Here is an 18415-nt window from a genome sequence, read left to right as displayed (position 1 = left end):
CATTTGGCGGACGGGGAAGGCAAGCATGTGTCAGCAGTAAAGGAAACATATACTTGCTCAGGTGCTGTTGTGATATCCATTTCCTAAATGGGTAGGATATTGTTTTCTAGGTACTATTTCACACTAACTAAATAATTTTCCTGAATAGCTTACTTCACCTTGTGACTAGATCAGTTTAGGCAGTTTTATGCTCTTATCATCTTAAAAAAAAAAAAAGCAACCAAACCACAAGTATTCCCCCTGATCTTCCTTCTCTGCCACCATGGTAATGATTCAACTGGTGGCAGGAACTGTTAGGAACATAAGGGAGCTACAATATTTTTTTTCCTGTTCTTCATTCATTTATTTGTTTATTTTTTAACATCTTTATTGGAGTATAATTGCTTTACAATGGTGTGTTAGTTTCTGCTTTATAACAAAGTGAATCCGTTATACATATACATATATCCCCATATCTTTTCCCTCTTGTGTCTCCCTCCCTCCCACCCTCCCTATCCCACCCCTCTAGGTGGTCACAAAGCACCAAGCTGATCAGGGAGCTATAATATTTCTAATTCGAGGCCTTACGTGTATCTTTAAAAAATTTTTTTTCCCCTACCCTGCCTCATTCCCAGATGATATAGTAGCATATAAAAAATACAATTAATTATAAAAAGAAAGAAGTCTGGTTTCTGTGAGGTCAGTTTCTAACTGCGTAGGCTAGTGTGAAAGGTCCTGAGCCCATGTTTAGTTAGAATATCGACCATTACACATTTCTTTTATTCAATATTTATTTACTTATTTCTCTCCTATTCTTATTCTACCCTAACAGTTACTGTACAGTAGATCACACTTAGTTTATTTAGGGAGCTAAAATATGGATGTATATAGCTAAAACTAGGTACTAAATGCTTGAATAATTTATGGCAAGGAGAAATTACATTTCTTTTGGACACTTAGATGAGGTAGGACAAAGGGACCAATACATTGGGGTAAGAGTTAAAAACACAAAGTGTCAGAAAGTAAAGCCAAAAAATTCAGGCAAAAATGTGTACTAGCTCTATTTTATTCTGATATTTACTGTCAAAATCTGAACTGTTGCTGAAATCACTATTATTTTCCAATAGTAATCACCCATTACATTTTTTGTGCTTGAACATTTTTATCTGGATCTTAAATTTTTCTTGTCATTTTTCTTGTCATTCTCTAGGTGAAGATAAAATTTTTTTTGGGTAGCAGCAGTTAGAAAACTCAACAAAAGCCTGGCTTATAAAGCACTAAAATCTTAATATATGTGATTTTTATCCAGACAATACAAAACTGTTAAGGAAGAACAAGTCTAGATGCAAAGCATTACATTGAAAACTGCCTGACATATGTGGTTCATTTCCAAGTTCATTTCCTGTGAACCCCATCCTTGAGCTCATCGAATGCAATGTGCATCTGAAATGATATTTTAGTCACTCAGTCACAATCTTTCTGGCTTTTCCTTTATTTTAGCCAAGATCTTATAATATTAAACAGTACTCTAATCACAGAGAATGCTGAAAACAAACTTTCTTTCCTGGAATAACAAAGCAACATCACAGACTACTTGTCTTATCCTGACAATATGTCTGGGAAGAACAAAAAAAGGGAAGGTACAAGGTGAAGGGAACAGGCTGAAGCTTAAAGGGACTATGTATGTACTGAGACTGCAATCTTTCTTTTCCCCTTCCCACCCCCCAAGAGTCTGTAATTTTAAAAATAAGAAATAATTTTTAGTTTAGACACCATTTTTAGATTATCTATGCCTCTCATCATTAGTACAGATAACTTACTGTCTTAGCTTAAAAGTCACTTCCTTAGGGAAGCCTTCCTGTTCTCTGTTAGCACTGTTATATCCTATACCTTTCCTTTGTAGCACTTATCATACTCGTGATTATCTGCTCAATTATGTGTTAATGATCTTCTGGCTGATGGACTTCGAGCTCCACCAGAACAGGTGTCACATGTCTACCCTGCTCACTGTGGTCACACCAGCTCCTAGCAAAGAGCTGGGCAAGGGGCAGGTTCCTGATAAAGTACTTGCTTATTTACCAATATACTAATTTACTAATTACTTTGTCTTGAAGTTTCAAAAAAAGACCAAAGTGCTCCCTTTGAGAAAGAAGCAGGTGCTCATGCATTTATTCTTACTTCAGAGAAAGCCTCCTATTATTTACCTTTATGCTCTGGGATTTTACTGACTCTGTTCTGTTGGTCACTTGATGCAAAGACTCTCTCTTCAGAGTGGCAGCTCTATCATTCATCTTAAAGGGTAAAAGGAACAAAACAAGAGAAGATTAAAGGAAAACATTAAAACTTAAACAACATCCAGCATTTTAAAAACAAACTGGCCAAACTTATTTAAAGGGTCTCGATATACAACTGATTCACTGTGCTATACACCTGAAACTAACACAACATTGTAAATCAACTATATTCCAATAAAAATTTTAAAACAATAAATAAATGAAGGGTCTCAGAACACTTTCAACAGAAAACCAGCAGGAGAATGAGAGGAGAGAGGGAGAAAGGCCTCAGAGAGACAAAGCTGAAACTGGTGCTTCTAGTTTCTGTCACAAACTTTAAAACTTTGAAGTATAAAAGGCGAGAGGACTTCTACCCAAAACCATGCTGGGTATGATGCTGCTGGAAGAAACAGTAGGACAGATGGCACTATTAGCAATTTCCTCTTCTGGAAAAAAATAGGGTGAGGAGGGGAGGGACAGTATGGAGAGTTTTGGGGCTGGTGAGTTTTCACTATAAGCCTTGAAAACCAACCTTCAAGACCTAATACTCATCAAATCATCCAAAATTCCTAGCCTCTACTGTACTCAGTTTAGCTAAGTTCAAAAAGGCTTTTAAAAATGAGGCTCCTTTGATCTTCACAGCTTTGTAGTAAATCACACACCCCTGTAAAGGAGGAAGAGGAGCAGGTCCTCTTGCTCTACCCTCAAAGCCAAGGCCGGGCCACTTGCCAGGGCTCCACTGTAGCAGAGCCAGTTCAAAGGCTGCTTCCTATGTGCCAGGGCTTGACTTTACTTGTAGGCTTGCTTCCAGCTTTGGTAGCTACTTGATTTATACAATTTATACAGTTACTTGACTTATACAATTTATACAATCTCCTGTATTTGGTTTCCATTTCTATATGCCTATGTCTTTGCTGTAGGAAATCTTTAAGAGTGGGGCTTGCAGCTATTAAAAAATAACCCACGTGGATTCTAGAACAATGTATATGTGAAAGGTGATTAAAAGAAACAACCACCACATCTTATTTGCAATAACATGAAAACCAGTAAACCATACGGTCTGTCAGCATCAGTGACTTAGTACGTCATTTCAGGTTCCTCTTATGTAAAATGAGAGGACAGACTCAATGATCTCTTAAGGGGAGGAGCTGGTCTGACTGATTTGTCTTAAATAGCTTTCCTGACATTACCTGCAAGGGGATCCCCCTCATATGCCCATGAAACAGGACAAGTCTGAAAGCCGAGTCTGGGCTTAAGGAAATGACAAAAGATTCTCTAGTTATTATCACTGTCATTGTTCCCACCCTTAATAAATTAAAAAAGTAAAGATCAAGAAGACCTCCCTTGGAAATATGTGCCAGAGCTTCCCTACCAGATGAGTCACTGGTAACATAAAAGGAAACTGTCGTCTCTGCCAACTACTTGGGGTGAGGCCTTGGCAAGCAACTGAACCTCTCTATATCTCCCTTCCAAATCAGGACTGACATCATCTGTGCCATTCACATCACACAGCTAGTGTAAGAATTAGAGGAGACAAGGATTAAGCATAACACAAACGTGGAGCCTCTCAAGTATCCTAGAAGTCCTGGTCTGAAAAGGTTGTGGAATGTCATCCATGTACAGACAAAACACACTGCAACACAGAACATGTCACAAAAGACGTGAAGAGGCTTACCATGCTGAAGGACAGGTTCGCTCGCTTTTCTACCTTGCTCATAGCAATCAGATCTCTTTCTATCAAGTTGACTCTCTGGGTAAGATTACTGACTGTCTCATTCATCCCCTTGAGTTTAAGATCATTCTCTCTCTGGTACCCCACTAGGGCACTGTTTACCTCCTCTAAAAAGTTGTGGAGGTACAGGATATCCTGGAGTGGAAATAAATCAAGTTGTGGAATCCAGCTAAAGACATGTACTAGACAAGCAGGCCAGCAGCACTGAACAACCATTATTATGTCAACTTATTGAAGTAAACTCCTTTTCCTGCTCTTGACCATTGATTGTCAGTCTCTGTTTTGTCCCTCCACTCTGAACTGCTCCCAGTTTACTCCCTCTGGAATTGTCTGACCTCAGTTAGACAGGAGGGGGAAAGAGGGAAGAGACTACCAACATGATTCACTCTCTGGTCCCAGAAAGCTGACAGCTTGAGAATTGATTTCCCAATGTTTACCTCACCTGCTGGCGAGAAAGCCTGCTGGGTTATTGACTGAAACGCTCAGTAACCTAATTTGTCAGAACAAAACTACTGTAGAAACAATACCAATTACTGAACTGGCTCATGTAGCAAAACCATAACAGGTAGTGCATTATTTAGTACAAGATTCAATTATTTTTGACATTCTCCAGTACTGATTGTTATTTAGAAAGGAATGATCATTATAGGCTTTAAAGGGCATTAAATTCAGGACAGGAATTCTTCGCAATGAAGATTTCTTTTATTCTTTTTAATGTGATTCTGAGCTCATCGTTTTCCCTCCTCTGGTCTTTAGAAAATCTTGATTTTCCAGGATTTGCTTTCTAATGTTCTTAGTATTTACTGTGACCCCAAACAGCCATCACTTTGAATTAATCTGCTATCCATCCATCTTTAATTTGCCCAGACTGCTATTCAAAAACTGTTCAAAAACAGTTTCAGGATAATCTGGTCACTTTATGACTTTCAAGATGTGAAAAGGAATTTACTCCACTGATCGACATGCAGGGAGAAAAAGCAGACTGCCAAGGAAGACACAGGCAGCATGCTGGCTCCCTGACAGAGCCACACCCCCCCCACACTCTGCTCAGCTCTCAGGCAGGCAAACGTGTGCACGAGATGCCTGCTCAGGGATCGCAACATGGAGCCTACACTACTCAGGCCGCCTCCAGAGTTCAATGGTCATAGGGAGTTAAGCCAGAGACAAAAGTACCTGTTTCAAATTCTCACTGTGGGTTTTACTGTCAAGTTCAGATGTAGCTGACGGTGATGGAATGATCTGGTTGCTTCCACTGGTTTCCTTTAAGGCGTGCTGATTCTGTGAACAGGAATGAAGGTTGGTACAGGCAATAAGTAATAACTAAGTTTGCTTATCCATCAGGAACGGTCCTGGAACATTCCAGCTTCTCACAGGTGGCATCCACAGATTAATCAACAACTATTTCCCAGGAGCCTTGGTATGACCAATCCTGTGCTAGGCCTGAGGGCACCAGGTACTTCTGGGGATCCCAGGCCTAAAGCCTGGACTGGACAGGCAGCACCCAGACTGCGTCAGGGAACTGAGGTCCTCTGTTTCTCAGTCTCTGAATGGAATGAACTCCCTAGAAACCAGGCCTCCTCTCCCTGTCACCTGTACTCCCAGAGAAACTATACAACCACTGTATCTCCCAGGACCAACTCAGTCTGAACCTGGTTAGTGTCATTGTTTCCCCAGGACTAAAGAGCTTTATACATTCAAAGAACAGCCAGTCAAGGAACCACTGGCTTTGGGCACTGAGCACAGTAACCAACCGTGCACATTATTAGTTTCTCAGTTTGTACAGCACATGCCAAGAGTTATGAGGGTTACCCTTCCTTTCTCATCCCCTTCCCACTGCTCAAGTCTCTCCCGGCGGCGACTGAAGTATAACATGCTTATATACACTTTTCCCTCTAATGGAAAAACTTTGTATGGCTTATTCAGTAGGAGGATTACCACTGGAAACCATGGAAGTTTAAAAGATGCACATTTAATGATAACAGGATGCAACTGGTCAAAATGAACTGTTTTCCTTGAAATCTGAAATCCTAGACATTTGTCAACTCTGCTTTTATAGGAAACAAATGGTAACAACAAAGAGAAAAGGAGGAGAGGATGAGAAAAAAAAGAAAAAACCCCATGGTTCTATAAAGTATGAATTTTTGAGTTAGTAAAAAGTATTTTAGAAAATAATTACTTTGAGAAAATGCTCAAGCTATTAAAATAATAATAATAATAAAAGAACTGTTGAGTTAGAGAAGTCTTTATTATCACGGATCACACAGTTACTCAGTGGCAGAGTTGGAATTAGAATCCAGGGTGTCTGGATACCTAGATCAAGGCTTTTTCCTCTGGGTCAGCCCCACTAAATAAAAGTGAGGAGTATTTGTTCTGAAGAAAATGAAAAACCCTCCTTTCTAGAGCTCTAATACAGCCCAGGTCTCCTTGGCACAAACTGCCCAGTTTAAACTTGAAACTCCAAAGCTTGAAAAGAGCATGTAGGGCAGATCTAGAAATTGGGGGAGAAGCTAGGGAACTTTTGTGTGCCTTGAACTGTCCTGATTTCATACATGTATAACTCATCTCTCCAGCAGGACAGCGAGGGCTGTGCCATCCTTTTTCACCCTTCATAAATCTTTCATGGAGCTGAGTATCTGTCAGGAGATTAATTAAGGCCTCTGAATGACTGCAGACAGCTTACATCTGCACAGCATTAAGCAATGTTTGAAAACAATTCCTGAGCACTGCAGGGGTTTGCTTCTGTCTCAGTTATCTGTTGCTGTATAATAAATCATCCCCAGGGACTTCCCTGGCGGTCCAGTGGTTAAGACTTCGCCTTCCAGTGCAGGGGGTGAGGGTTTGATCCCTGGTTGGGGAGCTAGGATCCCACATGCCTCGCCGCCCAAAAATCATGGCATAAAACAGAAGCAATATTGTAACAAATTCAATAAAGACTTTTAAAACAGTCCACATCAAAAAAAAAAAATCTTAAAAAAAAATCATCCTCAAACTTTGTGGCTTAAAACAAGTTTATTATTTCTCATGATTCTGTGGGTTGACTGGGCTCAGTGGGGGTGGGGTGGCTTCCTCTTCCCCCTGGTATAGGATGAGGTCACACATGTGGCTGTATTCGACTGCGAGACAGGCTGAAGCTGAAACACCCAAGATGGCCTTTCATCCTCTGGAGCTCCTCTTTGCTTTGCCTCTAATCATTCCCAGTCTAACAGCCCTGCCCAAACTCCTGATCCACAGAACAGTGAGAAATAATAAACTGTTGTTTTAAGCCACTAAGTCTTAGGGTGATTTGTTATGCAGCAATAAATAAGACACTTCCCCACTCCCCCTTCCTTCTTTTCCATTTTCCTTCCTACCCATTCAACTCTAAGGACAGTGTCTTAGTGCTGTATCTCCTCTACCACGTTTGCAAAAGACTCAGCTTTTAATCCTATCTACCTCAATTTATAGATTGTAGTAAAATCAATCAACACTGCTTATTTTATCTTTTAAAAAGGTGCCTGTGGGGCCTGTTTAGGTAAATGGAAAGTTGGTATCACAAGATTACACAGAAAAGGGTAGGCAGGAATATGCTAACTTTCTGTAGCATTTGTAGATTTCCGTACCATATCACTCTGCAGTGACTCCATGGTTTTCTTGTGTTCGTCCACAGTCTTCTGTATTGCCTCCACAGCAAGATGGACGCTGTTTAAAGTATTGCCAATGGAAGCAACACTCTGAACAGAAACATGTAGTAGGGTCAGTGTTTTTTCCTTTTTAAAATTTTTTAATAACTTTATTAAGATATAACTGAGAAACAATAAACTGCACGTATTTAAAATGTATAACTCGGTAAGTTTTTACATATACATACATACATATATATATATATATATATATATACACACACCTGTGAAACCATTACCACAATCAAGATAATAAACATCCATCACCTCCAAGTTCCCTCACGCCTCCTTGTAATTCTTCCCTCCCTGTTCCCAGGCAACCACTGATTCACTATCACTATATATATGTGTGTCACTATCTATCTATCTCGCCATACACGTACATATATCAGTTTGCATTTCCTAGAATTTCACATGAATAGAACAGTGAGCGCGCACTTTCTTTTTGGCGCGGCTTCTTTCATGCAGCATAATTATTCTGAGATTTACGCACGTTGTAGCTACTCAGCATGTTGTGGAGTAGCATTCCATTCTACAGATACATCCCCTTGACCTGTTGATGGTGTTTTAGATTTTAGGTTGTTTTCAACATTTGACTATTACAAATAAAGCTGCTATGAACATTAACGTACAAGCCCTCATGTGGGCATATGCTTTCATTTCCCTTCATCATAAGCTTTCTTGTTATCACAATTCCTAGGAGGTGAGTGGCTGATCACATGGTAGACGTAGGCTTAACTTTTGTACTCCATCTCCTCATCAATACTGGTATCCTCAATCTGTTCCATGTTAGTCATTCTAGTGGGAGTGTAGTGGTATAGCATTGTGATTTTACTTAAACACTGACCTAATGGAGGATTATTTCAAGTATCTTCGAACTATGAACTCCATGTAGTTTATACTGACACAATTAACCAGAAAGTACACATACACACACACATAATTTTCATAGAGGAAAGCCAGATCTTTCCTTAAAAACAAAACAAAACAAACAAAACAAAACCCCCCCAAAAAAACTAGATTATAAATCTGGGATCTGTAGGTAAAGTTCTCCCACAAACTGCCTCTATGAAGCCCTGCAGGCAGATAGTCAGAGCTATCATTGTAGACTGCCACTCTCAGGAGCAAATGATGACTTTTGAGTGAAAATGGGTGGAACCATTTTTGGCCTTGGAAAACCCAGCATTGCAGAGATGAAGGGAAAATTCCATTTGGCAGCATGTGTTCTTCTGCTTTAGAATCCCATCAGTAACTACTGAGTAGAGTTAGATATGGCTAGTAGCTTACTTGCTTTCATTAGGTCCAAGGAGCCCAAGTGGACTGCAGACTTAGGAATATAATTCAGAAATGATCTTTTAAAACAGCCTTGTCCTACAGGAACATCTAAAAGAGTGTTACTAATTTGATAGGTTTTGGTCTTTCATTAAGATATACTGATAATTTTATAGTGTCCCATTAGTATTTTTAACCAAGGGTGTTTTTATTATACTGATAGCCAAGAATCCAAGAGAAAAAGAAATGATATTTTCAACATTAAAAAAAAAATTACATGAGATACATTGAAGTTAGGTTTTTTGAAATGACTTACCACTTCAAAACTGAGCCACCTGTAATAAAAGTAGTGCCTGACATTATAAATGCACAGATTTGCAAAGAGACAACATACTGGGTAGAAGTCTCTAAGCTGGGATTTTGTCTATGTAAGGTCTGTTGTTACAGCAGCTACAAGCATTCAAAGACATCCACTGTTAGAGAATCTTCACTGGCTGGATGCATGAACCCATCAGGACGCAAGAAGATAGTAAGCTCTTGTTTAAGTTTTTTTTTTTAAGGAAGCAGCTGACAGAGCCATGTGAACTCTAGAGCAAAACCCTGAAACTAGTATTTTCACCAACTGCAAAGTGCCTGGCACATACTGGAGGAAGCCCCACAAATGTTTGTTGAATTAACGAATGCAAGAATAAACCAATTTCCTTTTTGAATGCAAGACTGCCAGGGTTGCTTCTGTATTAAAGGCTACAGAGGCCTACCTTTTTCCCCACTTGACCCTCGGGAATAATGGCAAAAACAGTCTGGTCTCATCAAAGTTGTCCTTACTTTTTTTTTAAGTTGTAAGCAGATGACCATATTGGACAAACAGCAGACTATAGAGACCGAGCACACACAGGTGGTGTGACTATAAAATAACAAGTTTTGTTTCTGGCTTAGGAATTTCTCACTCCTTTGAGGAAACAATTTGTATGTTTATAGAGCCTGGTATATAATCAAATCAAACTCAGCACACACTGACTTTTAAAAGCCAAAGATTCTAGATTTGATACCCATTGTTTGGGGTTCCCTGCTCCAGAATCCTTCTTCCACTTCCTGCTACAGGGCCTCATGTTGCTTGTGTGCCTATTAAGCACACTCTTTTCCTTCCATTCCCTACCCACTCTCCCCACCCAGCTCTAAAGACCCCAACATATTCTTCATCTGGTTGGTTACTGCCTCCTGCTCTAGGCTGAATCCTAGGGATCAAGTAAATAGAAATTCTAAAGTAATGTTTGCCTAGGCCCTAGAGTCTAGGGCATATACCTAAGAGTGATTTGCTTAGAGGGTGTGTCTCTCTACCTTTATAAAATAATATATATTGTTTTCCAGAATGCTTCTTACCAATTTATACTCCCAGCAGGAGTGTTTGGAAGTTTCCCTCTATCCACATCCTTGCCAGTATTTATCACATCCTGAATTTTTATTTTGCACTTCCCCAAATTATCCTTAAAAAACAAAACCAACGAAAACAAACAAAAAAATCCCCTCTCTTTCTCAATCATGGAAAATAATAGCAACTTAGAGCAACCCTCATGTACAATTGCTCTGCTTTCATAAAGACGTTGTGGATGATGAACTGAAACAGGCAAGTAATGAAAAGCAAACCCACACATGTTAACACAAGAGTCCCAGCAAAGCAATCCTGGGACTTGGAAAGCCAAATAAAAAGGTGTGAATCTATATAAACCATAGCTAAAACCACCTGTTGCAAATTAAAGGCCCAACCAACCAGACCAAAGCAGAGATGTCTTGAACTCTATTACTGTCCCCTTGGAGTAGCTGATTTCAAATGCCAGCCTTTCAAAGAGAATTTGTAAGAAGACAGAATTACAGTAGGTTAATTTCAGTGCCCATACACAACACTTACCTTCTGAAGTCCCTCTACAGTGGCAGGCAGGCTAATTAAGTCTGCAGCTGACTTGACATTGGCTTTGAGGTGGTTTACTGCAGAAGTCAGCAGAGAAATCTGAAAGGAAATGAGTAATAAACAATGAAAACAGAACTTGTAGAACAATGCTCCCTTCACACACTCTACAGCTGATGGTGATGTCAAGCACCTTTGGGCATCATGCGATTCTGTGATCCAGACGTTCTGCCCGGTCAGGTCACAGGAGTAGAAGAACTCCGCAGAGTACCTTGGATAGACTTGAGATGTGGGAGGAAGCAATAACACCCCTTCTCTCCCTGCCCAGTTTAAATACCAGTGCCAAGGAGGGAAAGGCAGGCATTATTCTTTACCCCACTCCTGGCAGCTACAAGATGCAAAAATCTTAAATTACCCAAAAGATGCAGTAATTACAACACAATCCTTCAACAACTGGACAGGAAGAAAGCTAATGATCAAGGACCTCTGAAAGGTTTTATTTTGGTAAAAAATACCCCTCAGTTATTTGCTGAACTTTTGTTTCTGCCCAAGTGGGAACATATATTATAAAGTAAAAGCCCAACATCACAATATACAGTTGACAGCAACCGAACCCTGACAACTTGAATGGCACTTTCAACTACTTGGGGATTTAGTTTTGGTTTAACAATGTGATTAATATTTCAAACTCAATAGCTCAACCAAAGCACTACTTTGTACCCTGAAGGGGCTCAATAAATACCCACTGACCTGCTGGCTGACTGATATACTGAATGTATTAAAATAGGAATTGAATCAAAATTAAAAGTATCTTCCCTTCTGCTATTTATGGGTAAAATTCTAAATAGCTGGACTTCTCTCTAGAATGAGGACTGGCGGAACCTGTGTAATACTCAGTTTCAGGTTGCAGAGATCATATTCTAAAAACCTTGCAATGTGGCTCAAAACTTGGTTCCACACTGCTTTCCTGTCCCAAGCTCTAGGATGAGGACACAGATCTACCAATAGCAATTATATTCAGAATGGCCTCACAGAGTAACCATGAAAGTTTCTGGGCACTTGTAACATGCCTAACCCTGTGGTAGGCATCAGATGGATACAAGACAAAGTAGACCTGACCCCTTATTCTTTTCTTCAACAAATGTCTGGCACCTTCTCTGTACCCAGAACTGTGGAGAAAGTGGCAAATAAGACTGTGAGGTTTTGCTTTCATGGAGCTTACATCCTGGTAGGAGGTGACAGAAGAACAAAGAAGCAAAGTATTAGATAGTAATAAGTACTGTGTACAGTATTTAAGGAGAGCTCCTGGAGTGAGCCCCAGCGTGTTCTGAACAAGGGAGTGCAGTGAGGAGCCTTGGAACTCTTCTCCCTCTTTCCTTTTAGGAGGGATGTGTTCAGGGGCGTCAGACCATTTTCCTTTCATTCACCCACTCATTCATTCATTCCTGCAACAAATATCTATTAAGCCCTATTTTATTCCAGTGGTGAACAACACAGATGTCAGTGATCTTTGGTGTTTACATTTTAGTACAAAGAGACAGACAATTTGATATAAGAAAAATTAGATAGCGGGATACATTAGAGGAAAATGAAAATAAGGTGACTTCTGTTTACAATAGCCAGGACATGGAAGCAACCTAAATGTCCATCAACAGATGAATGGATAAAGAAGATGTGGCACATATATACAATGGAATATTACTCAGCCATAAAAAGGAACGAAATTGAGTTATTTGTAGTGAGGTGGATGTACCTAGAATCTGTCATACAGAGTGAAGTAAGTCAGAAAGAGAAAAACAAATACTGTATGCTAACACATATATAAGGAATTTTAAAAAGCGGTACTGATGAACCTAGTGGAAGGGCAGGAACAAAGACGCAGAGGTAGAAAACGGACTTGAGGGCATGGGGAAGAAGGGGAAACTGGTATGAAGTGAGAGAGTAGCATTGACATACATACCCTACCAAATGTAAAATGGATGGTTAGTGGGAAGCTGCTGCATAGCACAGGGAGATCAGCTTGCCGCTTTGTGACGACCCAGAGGGATGGGATAGGGAGGGTGGGAGGGAGGCTCAAGAAGGAGGGGATATGGGGATATATGTATACATACAGCTGATTCACTTTGTTGTACAGTAGAAACTAACACAACATTGTAAAGCATTTATACTCCAATAAAGATGTGAAAAAAAAATAAGGTGACGATGAGTGACTGGGTAGCTACTTTAGATTGGACTGCCAGAGAGGGCCTCTATTAGAAGATGAAATTTAAACTGAGATCTAAATAATAGGAATTAACCAGAGAGAGAGATAAAAAGAAGTACATTTCAGGGCAGAGGGAATTGCTAGGGCAAAGGTCCCAGTGTGGGGAAGAGCTCGGCGTATTTGAAGAATAGAAAGAAGGCCTGGGGGGCAGGAGCAAAATGTGAGTGAGAAAAGGAGAGGGAGAGGGGGAGGGGAAGAGAGAGGAGGAGGGAGAGGGAGAGGGAGGGAGGGAGAGGGAGAGGTAGAAGTAGATAGGTAACATTAAAGAAACAAGTACTAAATGTGATACTGAATACAGTCTAAGAAAATATTAGTGCAGGTTGAAAGGGACAGGCTTCACTGAAGCAGGACTCAAATCAGACTCTGATAGAGAAGTAAGAGTTTTATATATAGAAATAAATCAGCTATCCTTTCTAGGTTAGAAGGGTGAGTGTGGCATCAGGGAATAGGTAGGGAGCAATAGCAAGAATAGGCCCAGGAATACTTTTCCTTCATAGTATTTCTCAGAGCGACAATGATTTATTTATGTGTGTGATTTTAAATTAAGGTTTCTCTCCTCCACTACTAGACTGTAAGCTCCATGTCATCAAGGACCATGTCTGTTTTATTTTCCATAATACGTCTGACACAAAGACAGGCATTCAATAAGCATCTACCAAATGAATGAATGGCTAAGAATGAACACTCTGTGTCTGGGATGGACGCTGAGAAGGGTAGACCAAGCAGAGTATGGGGTAGAGTCTAGGAAGTAGGAGATAAGGCTACATAAGTGTGAACTCATTTTCCTCACTGGTAGCACGGTATAACAACAACCATCTCATAGGGACATGTGATGGTTTTAAAATATGTCCACAAAATCTTTGATAGTCCTCCCTTCAAGAGGTGGACACTAATTCCCTTTCCTTTGAGCGTGGCCTGCACTGAGTGTCTCACTTTTGGCCCACAGAATAAAGTGCAAGTGACAACGGGCAACTTTGAAAACTAGGTCATAAAAAAGCACTGTCTTCCTTTTTGCTCTCTTTTGGATCACTCACTCTGGATAAGCCGGCTGCCATGTTGTGATAACACTCAAGCAGCCCCATGGAGAAGCCATGGTGGGACAAACTGAGACCTCCTGCCAACAGTCATATGAGTGAGGATGCTTCAGTCCCAGTCAAGCCTTCAGATATGCAGCCCTGGCTGTATATCTTAGCTGCAACCTTAGAGAGATCCTAGCCAGAACAACTCAACTAAGCTGCTTCCAAATTTCTGACCCAGAAAACCTGTGAGATAATAAATGTTTGTTGTTTTAAGTCATTAAGCTTTGGGACAAACGTAACACAGCAACAGATGACTAATACAGGCTATGAGGCTTAAATGAGATACATATCTAGAGCTCTCAGCACAGTACCTGATACAAACAAAATACCAAGTAAGTGTTAGCTCTTTAATAATGAAATTTAATAAGCACTTAAACATGCAATTCTCCATAAGTGCTCCAAAATACTCAGACTAATCTTCAACATTCCAACTCTATCCATTTAAAAATAAAATGGGTGAGAAACTTCAGCTCCAGAGAGATACTCTCAGCAAACTATAAACCTCTTAAGAGCAGCAGTTACATCAAGGAGGTTTTAACACATGCCCTTAAAAAGATATGAATAACACTGAGGTTTGAAAAGCACATACGGAATTAGGTATTCTCATGCACTGTTAATGGAAATGTAAATTGGAGCCTTGTTAGATGGTTATCTAGGATTATCTGTCACAATTTGAAACGTTTACACCCTTTAATTCAGCAATTTCATTTCTAGAAATCTATCCTAAAGGTTACTTGTTTAATCAAAAAGAATAAAATACCTAGGAATAAATCTAACTAAGGAGGTAAAAGACCTGTACTTGGAAAACTGTAAGACCCTGATGAAAGAAACTGAAGATGACACAAACAGATGGAAAGATAGATCGTGTTCATGGATTGGAAAAATTATTCTTAAAATGAGACCATACTGCCCAAGGTAATCTACAGATTCAATGCAATCCATATCAAAATACCAATGGCATTTTTCACAGAACTAGAACAAATAATTCTAAAATTTGTATGGAAACACAGAAGACTCTAAATGGCTAATACGATCTTGAGAAAGAACAAAACTACAGGTATCATGCTCCCTGATTTCAAACTATACTATAAAGCTACAGTAATCAAAACAGTATGGGACTGGCACAAAAACAGACACATAGATCAATGGAACAGAATAGAGAGCCCAGAAATGAACCCACACTTATCTGGGCAATTAATCTACAACAAATAAGGCAAGACTATACAATGGGGAAAAGACAGCCTCTTTGATAATTGGTGCTGGGAAAACTGGACAGCTACGTGAAAAAGAATTGAACTGGACTACTCTCTCATACCATGAATAAAAATAAATTCAAAATGGATTAAAGACTCAAGTGTAAAGACTTGAAACCATAAGACTTCTACAAGAAAACACAGGTAGTAAGCTCTTTGACACTGGTCTTATTAATACTTTTTTGAATATGTCTCCTTAGGCAAGAGAAACAAAAGCAAAAGAAACAAATGGGATTTCATCAAACTAAAGTGCTTTTACACAGTGAAGGAAACTGTCAACCAAACAAAAAGGGATCCCACTGAATGGGAGAAGATATTTGCAAATGATATATCTGATGAGGGGTTAATACTCAAAAATATACAAAGAGTTCATACAACAACATCTAAAAAACAAACAACCCAATTAAAAAATGGGCAGAGGATCCGAACAGACTTTTTTCCAAAGAAGGCAGGCACATAAAAAGATGTTCAACATCACTAATAATCAGGGAAATGCAAATGAAAACCACAATGAGATATTGCCGCATACCTGTCAGAATGGCTACTATCAAAAAGACAACAAATAACAAGTATTGGCAAGGACGTGGAGAAAAGGGAACCCTCTTGCACTGGGAATGTAAATTGGTGCAGCCACTATGGAAAACAGTAGGGACATTTCTCAAAAAAATAAAGAACAGAACTACCATATGATTCAGCAGTTCCATTCCTGGGTATTTATCCAAAGAAAATGAAAACACTAATTAGAAAAGATATATACACCTTTATGTTCATTGTAGCATTATTTACTATAGAAAAGATATGGAAGCAACCTGAGTGCCCATCAATAGATAAATGGATAAAGAAGTTGTGGTGTGTATGATACATATATGAAAAAGAATACATGTATGATACACACACACACACACACACACACACACACACACACACACAAAATGGAATATTACTCAGCCATAAAAAAGAATAAAATCTTGCCATCTGTGACAACACGGATGGACCCAAAAGATGTTATGCTATGTGAAATAACTCAGACAGAGAAAGACAAATACTGTATGATATCACGTATATGTGGAATCTAAGAAACAAATGAACAAACATAACAAAAGGGAAACAGTTACAGATACAGAGAACAAACAGGTGTTTGCCAGAGGGGAGGAGGCGTGGGGGAAGGAAAGAACTAAGTGAGGGAGATTATGAGGTACAAACTTCCAGGTGAAAAATAAATGAGTCACAGGCATGAAATGCACAGTATTGGGAATGCAGTTAATAACTATGTATTATCTTTATATGGTGGCATAAGTAACTAGACTTATTGTGGTGATCATTTTGAAATGTATATAAATATCAAATCACTATGTTGTATAACAGAAACTAAAAGTATTATAGGTCAATTATAGTTCAAAAACAAATAGACTCATAAAAAGAGACCAAATTTGTGGTTGGTTACCAGAGGTGGGGTGGGGGGGAATTGTGAGGGGAGGGGGAGTGGGAGGAAGGTGGTCAAAAGGTACAAACTTCTTGTTATAAGATAAATAAGTACTAGGGATGTGATGTACAACATTATAAACATAATTAACACTGCTGTACGTTATATACGAAAGTTAAGAGAGTAAATCCTAAGAGTTCTCATCACAAGGACAAATATATATATTTTTTCTACTTCTTTAATTCTGTATCTATATGAGATGATGGATGTTCAGTAAATGTACTGTGATAATCATTTTATGATGTATGTAAGTCAAATCATTATGCTGTACACCTTAAACTTATACAGTGCTGTATATCAATTATATCTCAATAAAACTGAAAGAAAACAAATTAAAAAAAGATTACTTTATGCTCACCAGCATAGAGATGTACGCTCAAGACTATTCACTGCTTTCTTATTTGTAACAGCAAAACTCTAGAAACATCTAAATGTCTAACACTAAGGGTGTAGATATATTGAGTAAACAGAGAAAGCTGTAGAATATATACCTAATGACTCCATTTATTCACACACACGCGTGTGCATGTGCACACGCTAACCTAAAAGCTAATTCATATTAAAAGCTATTACAATTCTGTAAATGCATATAAAGGGGACTGTAAGAATGCAGCCCAGACCATTGACAGCGAAGAACTATGGGGACAGGGAATGTGTGTTATGTGTGTGTATCTGTGTGTGATGGGGGCACATACAGAGGTGGGGTTGAAGGGGAGTTTTCGTAAGAGTTCTATGTGTATTTTACTATTAAATCTTATATAAGAATACATTCACATATTACTCATGAAATTTTAAAGACAAAAGGTGGGAAAGAAATATACACATAGGAAAACACATCACAAAGCTTTGGAAGGGGTGTGACAGATTTCCTTGGCTGGCCCTTTCCCCATGCCCTCCACTGGGCCTTCGAAGACTATCTTAACATGCTCAATCATAAAGTACTTGGAAGGGGTCTCCCCCATGTGTGTTTTACTCAGCCCCAAATCATGTACACAACTGGCTCTACATCAACTTGATGGGCAAGGATATGATTATTCCAAATGACCTATCAATTGTGTGGTTCCCTTTTTTTCACCTGAGGGAACAACTCCTTCCACTGACAACTGGCCAGATCTTAAAGGGACAACAAGCTGTGTTCTAGGTGGAACAATCTGGGTAGAAACTACTCTCCCAGGTACGGCTCTATCCTGAGGCTGTGGCAGAGCCTGATGCTAGTCACAGGTATCTCAAGAATGGCAATGGCTTCACGAATGGCCAGTGTGGCTGGTTGACAGCTATCATTTCACCCAAAACCAGAGGAGCAGCCTGAAAGCCGAGGCAATGTAAGGTGAGGTGCTGTTCCACTTCTCCCCATGCCCCAAACGCTCTAGGCCTAGGGTATCAGCTGCCTCACAGAAAGAGTATGCTCTGGAGAGCTGACCACTAGTGCTCCAATTACCAGGCAACACTTAGGACTTCTTACTCACTTATAAGACCTGGACCACACACTGTCAGTAGGACCCAGCTACAGTCCCAGAAA

The 18415-nt window shown here is 39.5% G+C and overlaps 1 protein-coding gene across 2 annotated transcripts in view; it reads right to left on the bottom strand.

Annotated features, from left to right (window-relative positions):
- The window catches only part of EFCAB14 (EF-hand calcium binding domain 14), a 37750-nt gene that overhangs the window by 7468 nt on the left and 11867 nt on the right, over positions 1 to 18415 (bottom strand). Inside the window, exons 4-8 of one of the 2 annotated variants that reach the window (XM_024746091.1) lie at positions 10822 to 10920; positions 7584 to 7694; positions 5158 to 5262; positions 3928 to 4119; positions 2184 to 2270 (exon numbers count right to left, since the gene is read on the bottom strand). In XM_024746091.1, coding sequence (XP_024601859.1) covers positions 2184 to 2270; positions 3928 to 4119; positions 5158 to 5262; positions 7584 to 7694; positions 10822 to 10920 — 594 coding nt within the window. The remainder of the gene's footprint in view (positions 1 to 2183; positions 2271 to 3927; positions 4120 to 5157; positions 5263 to 7583; positions 7695 to 10821; positions 10921 to 18415) is intronic. The other variant, XM_024746092.1, reaches the window with a different exon arrangement.

This window comes from Neophocaena asiaeorientalis, unplaced genomic scaffold, assembly GCF_003031525.2.
Source record: "Neophocaena asiaeorientalis asiaeorientalis breed wild unplaced genomic scaffold, Neophocaena_asiaeorientalis_V1.1 scaffold51, whole genome shotgun sequence".
Lineage (NCBI taxonomy): Eukaryota > Metazoa > Chordata > Mammalia > Artiodactyla > Phocoenidae > Neophocaena > Neophocaena asiaeorientalis.
The sequence above is the reverse complement of the archived record's forward strand: the minus strand, read 5'-3'. Positions and strand labels throughout refer to the sequence as shown.